At 28.7% G+C, this 8,059-nt stretch overlaps 2 protein-coding genes across 2 annotated transcripts; one reads left to right on the forward strand and one right to left on the reverse strand.

Moving 5' to 3' along the window:
• The first annotated feature begins 700 nt into the window (after window positions 1-700).
• LOC123295442 lies at window positions 701-5,250 on the forward strand. Its single transcript, XM_044876794.1, has 6 exons — window positions 701-715; window positions 1,661-2,284; window positions 2,411-2,605; window positions 2,662-2,925; window positions 3,528-4,307; window positions 5,019-5,250. The coding sequence occupies exons 1-6, from the start codon at window positions 709-711 to the stop codon at window positions 5,228-5,230; spliced, it is 2,082 nt and encodes a 693-aa protein (XP_044732729.1). The 5' UTR covers window positions 701-708; the 3' UTR covers window positions 5,231-5,250.
• A 1,355-nt stretch (window positions 5,251-6,605) lies between these two features.
• LOC123296586 (neurogenic differentiation factor 1) lies at window positions 6,606-7,662 on the reverse strand. The gene is made up of 2 exons (XM_044878117.1): window positions 7,534-7,662; window positions 6,606-7,054 (listed from the first exon to the last, which is right to left on the reverse strand). Exons 1-2 carry the CDS (start codon window positions 7,629-7,631, stop codon window positions 6,661-6,663), a joined length of 492 nt encoding a protein of 163 aa, XP_044734052.1. The 5' UTR covers window positions 7,632-7,662; the 3' UTR covers window positions 6,606-6,660.
• Window positions 7,663-8,059: the final 397 nt, after the last annotated feature.

An 8,059-nucleotide genomic window follows, 5' to 3' on the forward strand; every position in this document is an offset into this window, starting at 1 on the left:
TTTAATTACTTGAATTAACTTAAAAACTGTGCTATTATTATAGATCTATTATGAAGAAGCTTTTATATAATTTCCATTGCTAATTTTCAACCATAAAAAAAATTTAATTTTTTATTTGGACGTTGATACTTACAATATATTTATTTTTGACCAGTCGACGGAAGAATGGTCTATGCCAGATAGTAGATACAGGAATAAGATATGCCATATATTCATTGCGACGGACACGGAAAAAACTTTAGTAATAATTTAATAATTTTAAGATACTCAAAATTTTTGCTATACCTATATTTATTGACTTCAATTAATACATGTAAATTTTGAAATAAGATTGAATTTCTGAAGTATTGTACTTATTACCCAACGATAACAGTATGTGTACCTTTAATCAACAAATCTCCTGTTTTTTCATCATTTATTTTCATTTCAGCAAAACCTAAATTATTTTCTACGTTAATCGATATTGCATCGATATGCAATGCTTGGCCTATTTCAGCTGATTTTAAGAATCTATCAACAAATATACGAACCAATTCAAAAACTTGTTAAAAAACTTTGTGAAAAAATACCTTACTCAATATGCAATGAAACACTGATTCCCAGATGCTTTGATTTTGGATGGGTCAGTAATGCTGCAACTGTTAAATTATCTAAAAGGAAACAACCGAAAGCTTCGTGAAGCGTTCCATTAAGTTTAGTCATACTTTTATGAACAGTAAGTTTTGCTTTTAAGTTACCATTTTCACATGAATATATGTTGACCTAAAAATTAATCATACAATCATACAAAAATTGTGTACTAATAATTAAAGATATCAACATATTTAATTCCTGACTTTTTCGATGTTGCGTGCAAATCCTGGTTGTTTTTTCGCATGTTCTATTACAGTTTTAGCAACTTCGCTTATCCTTCCTCTACACATTTTAAGTACTAAAGTATTTTAAACATTTTCCTTGAAATTTTTTAATGCTTTAAATATTTTAAAATGCTATCATTTTAAAAATAATAAATTGCGTGTAGATAATAATTTTGAAAATTTTTGATCGCATTCTTTGTTATGATTAAAAAATTGTGTTGCGATCAATATTTTCAGTAAATTAATTATGCCTAATGGGGTGTAAGTTAGATTTTAAAGGTTCTAAGGAGAAATCATTTTTATAATAAACAACAAATACGATTAGTGCCCAAGTAGTATATAATTTTTGTATAAATTTTTTATTTTACCAATTTTCATAAATTTTTTCATTCTTAATTTATTATCAGTATAAAATTGAAACCCATATTTGGGTGTAGATATCAAATTTTTTTAGAGACAAAAATACTTTATTTTCGAATTTGCAAGCAGAAGTAAATGAAATAACATAATAATATTTATTGATAATAATTATAAAATAAAGTAAATTACATGGGATTTAAGTGCGTTAAAGGAGGATTTCTAAGATTAGCTCTCGTACTATAATAATTTACCGCTACTCGTTACATAACTAGGTTATTTAATGACATTAAATGTCAGTTTGACAACTAACATAACCTCAAACTGAACTTGAAGCATGTTATCCGGGCGTCCTAATCATTCCCATGTTCGGATGTTCCTTTTTATCAGTCCTGTTTTCTAGACAAATATTAATGGTTCTTATTCTACTTTACATAAAATTTAAGCATTTTCAAGTAAAAAATCATTGAAAAAAGTTCAAAAGAAAGCTATTACTAAAAGAATGGGGCTGGAATTTGAAGAGATAGATACGTTAAATTTAAGAGATACTGCTTTACCGTTTGCATGCTCTTGGTCCGAGGATGATACACTATCCGTACTTAGCGAAAATGAAGTACACATATTGAAATTAAAACCTAATATGCGTACTGTTGAAAATACAGTAAATTTTCATCGCCAAACGATTAAACCACGTAACGAATATCCAAATAAAGAAATCTTACCATTATTACATGAATTGATAATGAAAGAACCACGAATTAATGTTTATGATTTGCTGAATGATGTAATTCTAACACCAGACGGTAAAGCGTTAGACTGTCAAGATATTACTCCGAGATGCTCTCAATGCGTTTGGTCACCGGCCGGTGTACACAAATCAAATTGTGCCCTAATATTTTTGAGTAATATTGGTAATGTGGATATTCAAGTAAATCAAGGACAATTTTGGATTGTAATTGCGGATCTAACGAAATTGTATTTACAAAAAACAAATTTATTTAAAGACTTGAATCATTCTACAATTAATTATGAAACATTGAAAGATCGAACTTATAAAGCAAGCACTACTTGTAAGTTTAAAAAAAAATTAGGAATTTATTTAATTTTTTTCCAAAATAGTCCAGTCTGTAATGGGACTCGAAAATTATTCTCATGTTCTAGAATAATATCAATTTGGACATTCTTTATTTTTCTAGGTGTAGATTGGAGCCCGTTGTACGGAAACATGAGTTATATTGTGACCGGCCAAATGAATGGTGATATCATAATTTGGAATTTTTCTAATTTATCCTTATCGGAATTAAAACAAATGCCAGAATTAGTCGGCGAATTCCCATCAAATTTATCACGTTTATCAGCAGTACATTGGATTAAAACTTCTAATACTTCAAGTACGATTCTTCAAATTATTGAATTTTGTAAATTTTTCATAAATTTTTCATTTCAGGTCTCATAATTGCGGGCGATTTAGATGGCGATATTAAAGGATTTAGATTTGATGATTTAATTAACTTTGAAAATGATATAAACTCACATAATTATTGGATTTATAATGACAAAATTCGAGTAGATAAAATCATTTCGGAACAAATTGATACAAATTATTTACTAATTTGTGTTAAATTATCGAATATTGTAGCATTTTTAATATCAAATACCGGTGAATTATTGGATCAGAAGATTCATAAAGTTGGAAATCTAGCTGTAACAGGTACAATAAATTTTTCTACAGTTCTCGAAATCTACTCTACAAAATCTACTTTTCTTAATTGGTCCATATCTAGTTTTATCCGAGCACAGTTGAATGGTTCAGTCGAGATGCAATTATCGCTATCCTAAAAACCCCATCCAGTTTTGCAACACGCTAACTAAGCTGAATTCAAGCTGAAAATTTTGTACCTTTGCTTAGGTCGTAAAATGTGAGGTCGAGTTCGTAAATGAACAACAAAGGTCAATTAGGTCTTGAGTAGGACCCATTTTGTAAACCGTTAGAGATAGAACAAAAGTTTAAATGTAAAAAATGTTCCTTATTAAAAAACAAACAACTTTTGTTTGAAACATTTTTTCGTAAACATCATTGTTTATCCGTAAGGGCGCAAATTAGGATAAAACTTTAGTATCCATTTTCTCCAAAACTATAAAAGATAAAGAGTTAAAAATTTGCAGGTAGTTTCAAGTAGTGGTCTTGTGAAACATGATCGAAAAATAAAAGAAAAATCTAGAAAATAAAGTTAAACACTTTCTATACAGTAGAGTATTTATACAATCAACTCAATCAAGTGTTTGGTTTGACTTGTTTATTTACAATTTTAGGTTTGCAACAAATAAATCGGGGAAAATATTTATTATGTACGTTAACTTCATATCTAGGACTGCTAACCGTTGATATCAAGGGCAATAAAATTATAAATATCCACATGACTGAAATCAATAATCCTATAAACACAAATTATATGAGCACTTACGGATTATGCTGTTCCAAACAAAAAGTTATGTGGTTTATCAGTTCCAATTATTGTAAGCCAATCAATCATCTAATAATTCGAGAACAAATCCAATTATCAGTGTGTTCAAATAATTTTAATAATATCGAAAGTATCTTATTGGAAAATTTCAGTCAAAAATTAACGAATTATTGGGATTGTTTAGAATTACTTCGATTATTACACGATAAATCCGATTCATTAACAAAAATCTACGAACAACGTGATAGTTATGATTTAGTTCCACTGTATCGTTTAAAAATTTATTTATGGATTACAATCTCAAATGATAATGTTTTGAAAAAGAAAAAACGTGCTGGTAGTAAACCAATTACGAATGAAATTTCAACACCACCAGAAGAGTTATTAAAATTAGTGAAAATAAAATATTGTTTAGAACGATTACAATCGTTAATGATTTTGGATGTGTTAAGTGAATTTGATTTATGTAGTGTGAGATATTTACGAGATTATTTACAGGAAATGCGAAAAACGGAAACATTTAAATCCTATTTAGGTAAACAGACGAATGAAGAAATTATAGATGTATTGGAACGATCGGCAAGTATTCGTGTAATGGATTTGATGAAGTGTTCGTTATGTGATGCAGATATCCTTTTTAAAATCCAGTGACAGAATATTTTTGGCAAGCATGGGCATGGAACGTTTACAAAATCCCATACGACTTACGCCACTAATAGTCGAGTCAATAGTCGGGGGTGGTTGAAACTCTAACAAGGAAAAGCTTTAAGTAAAAATTTTTTTTTTGTAATATGTTTCTTACATCCTTAGCAACATTTAGACACTTTGAAATTTTTCCGCACTCCATTCCCAATTTTAGTACCTTTGAATAACCACCCCGGCGTCCGAATAACCACCGATTGAGAAATCTGTTTTGTTGTAATTTAAGATTGTTGTAATTTCTCAAAAATTACGTTTTTTACTCTGAAAATGGGATCCTACATGTTTTTTGGGTCAGTCTTCCACAATATTAACATGGAAAGTGGAAAATCGAGAAAATCTAATGATTTTTTTAATTAAAAAAAATATTTTATGTTTTTTTCCACGCTGATAACGAATATTAACTTTTAAAAGAGAAAATCTGTAAAAATTTGTGGAAAATCTCGAAAATTTTTGAAAAAACGTGAACATTTTCCGAAAAATCTGATTGCTTGATTCTGTGTTGCATCGTTTTTGAGTATCACACATCACATGATGAAGCAATCACATTTTTCCGAAAATTTTCACGTTCTTTCAAAAATTTGCACTATTTTACGAAAAAATTATCGAAATTATTTATCCTTAACAGATATTTGTTTACATGTTACATGGATTGGAAAATGTTTAAATGGTCATCAAGAAAATCAATGCATACGGACATTTGTTCCGTTCTCATCGCTGTGGTATCCGACTTGTCCCAATTGTGAAAGTCCTGCTCATCCGGATTTAAAAGAGGATCCATTAATATGTTCGATATGTGATAATATAATGGTTTATTGTGATCATAAAATCTTACATAATGATACAATTTGAATAAAAAACCATTTTTGATATTTTTTTTGGTTATTATTTTTGATTCTGACCAGACCCCCCTCAACCTTAGTCCAACTTCATATAAAAAAATCAAGCTTTCTATTTAAAATTACCTTGGTGCTCGTACATCCTTAATCAGACGCGCATCCAAAAATTGTTTAATGAAAGGAATTGTTATTTCGTTGCCTGATGAGATTGAATCTTTGGTTAACCATAGAAAAAACAAGAAACTTTGGGTCAAATTTTTGGTGAAACTTAATATATATGTTTAATGGGTTTCAAGAGCGAAACAGTAGCGAAAAACTAACGTCATAAATGAAAAATTTCACATAAAATTTAGAGGTTCCAAAAAAAATTTGCATTAAGATGTATAAAATTTGGCCGAATTATAAAAAAAAATATTTTACAAGCTTTTATTTATTTTCAGCTGTCCTGTTGCCTTGTCTGTAATCAAATCTTGCTAGTCAAATTTGATCCATTTCCCGGTTTCCGATTGAACTGAAATTTTGCATGCATGTATAAATTGGATGACAATGCAATATTATTTAACTTGCATCTTGCAATTTATGTATGTATGTACGTTTGTATGTTTGTCCGGATGGAATCTTGCAACTCAATTTTGAAGCAGTTATCGTAAACCGATTGAGTTGAAATTTTGTATTCACGCTTAGTTTGGATGACAATGCATGGTAAGGTAGTGGCGTCCTGATGTTCCCATCGCTTCTAACATACATACATGTACATATTTTCTAGTCTTAAACTAAAACTTTCAATAAAAAATACTTTTTAAGGGCCAAGCTTTTAGTGTACTAAAAAGTAGAAAATAATTTTTTCTATGAGTCACTCATACTCGACTATTTGTAAAAGTTTTAGGCGCTCAATATCGAAAAATAAGTAGGTATGTGGAGTGAATGAGACGCTTCGAATCATTTTTGATATTTTAAATTGAGCGTCTCAAGCTTTTACAGTAGTCGAGTATGAGTGACTCATAGAAAAAATTAATTTCTACTTTTTAGGACAATAAGAGCTTGTCCCTTAAAAAGTATTTTTTATTGAATGTTTTTTTTGGATCTATGATGTTATCAAATCCCAAAAAATTTAATTTTGCTCTATCGCATCCATATTATATCCATTTTGGAGTGATCAATTGCCCCGATTACTCCTCTTTGAATTCGCGATTGACTTAATCAAGGTTTCAATAATATAAACAAAAATAATTAAATAATTAAAACAGCTTATTTTATTAGTTTTTTTTATTTGTGTATTTATTATTAAAATTTTACAAGAAATTGTTTGCAATAATAATATTCCTAGTTTTTATTTCAAATAAAATAAAAAAATAAAATAACATCCATAAAGAACATTATGTGCAGACTTGTCCACCGAAGTAATATTTTTCCAGAAGAGGGACATTCAAATGTCTTCGAAAATTAATGTCGTATACTTTTAGAAATTGAAATATAATCACATGTGTAATAAAAATGTGGATAGTTTAGTCTCAATTTCGTATCATCATTTCGTTTTTTCTCATCAGAGAGAAGAGAACTTAAATGCATTTCAGATTGTTGTGATGAAGGCCATGCAATTAAATCTTTAAATGCGCCCATTTTTATGCTACTTATTAATAAATTCGTTGTATTTTGACTTAAACCTTTTCTCAAACATTGAATTAATTTGCATACATCCATTGGATAATCGGAATTCAAAGCGATTGTTAATGTTGCAATGTAATTTCGAGCTAATCGTAAAGTTTCAATTTTTGATAATTTTTGTATTGGTTTTTGTTGGATATGAATGGTATTGTAGACAAATAATGGAACACAGCTGAAAACAAATTGCATAAATTTAATTAATTTTTACACAGAAAATTATTTGCTTGATTGAACAAAATTATTTATTTCCAGTTATCAAATATCAAACATCAGATTAGAAAAATTTATTCAAGAAATAAAAGGGAATTTTTTTCTATCGATTTGGATTACTCCTGACTGGGTTTTCAATAATAATTTTCCTGATTTTTTAATATTTGTATCATAAATTAAATAAATAATAATATAAATTAAATATTTTGCGAAAACCCAGACGCAAAATCAGGTCTAATTGATTCGTCTGTGAATATTTTCTTTTCGATTCGAATAAAAATACAGGAAAGCTTAGAAAAAATTGTCCTTACTATATTATTTATTCTTGAACAAAAAATATTTGGTATATTTTAGTTTTAAAACGTTTTTTTCGGGCAATATTTTATAGGTATCCAAAAAAATACTTTACTTTCATGAAACAAATGTCTTAGAACGACTTACCTTCGCAATCGATCCAAAGCTGCATTTAATCCATGCATTCGATTTCGTTCTCTAGCATTCGCTTTAAATCGTCTTGATTTCACTTTATATCCTCGCATTTTCGTATATAAACTAAAAGCTACCTTGATGAGTTTTGTATAGGGACTAATTTATGGATTTAGGTAATTTTATTGAAAATTGATATGCTAATTAAAAATGGTAAAACCCTTTATTAAAAAGTCTTATCTCATTTATATAAATTTTCCACTTAAAAGTATCGAAAGCTGATATTATATCGTTATCAAAAATCATTGAGCTTTAACATTTCAAAAGCTTATTAATGAATATAATTAAATTTTAAATCTGTTTCTATATAGCAATTTTTTTACTAGCTGGTAATCGTCCGCTTCGCTACGATATATAGGTCTTATGAAGCAGAGAGTATTTGTCCCTTATCTTCTGGTAATATTGTCATTAAAAATAGCTTACAGTGATCCCTGAACTTAATTAAATAGCCGTTTCACAATAGACCGCACAAAGCGAGTAG

The sequence above is a fragment of the Chrysoperla carnea genome, chromosome 3, assembly GCF_905475395.1.
Source record: "Chrysoperla carnea chromosome 3, inChrCarn1.1, whole genome shotgun sequence".
Lineage (NCBI taxonomy): Eukaryota > Metazoa > Arthropoda > Insecta > Neuroptera > Chrysopidae > Chrysoperla > Chrysoperla carnea.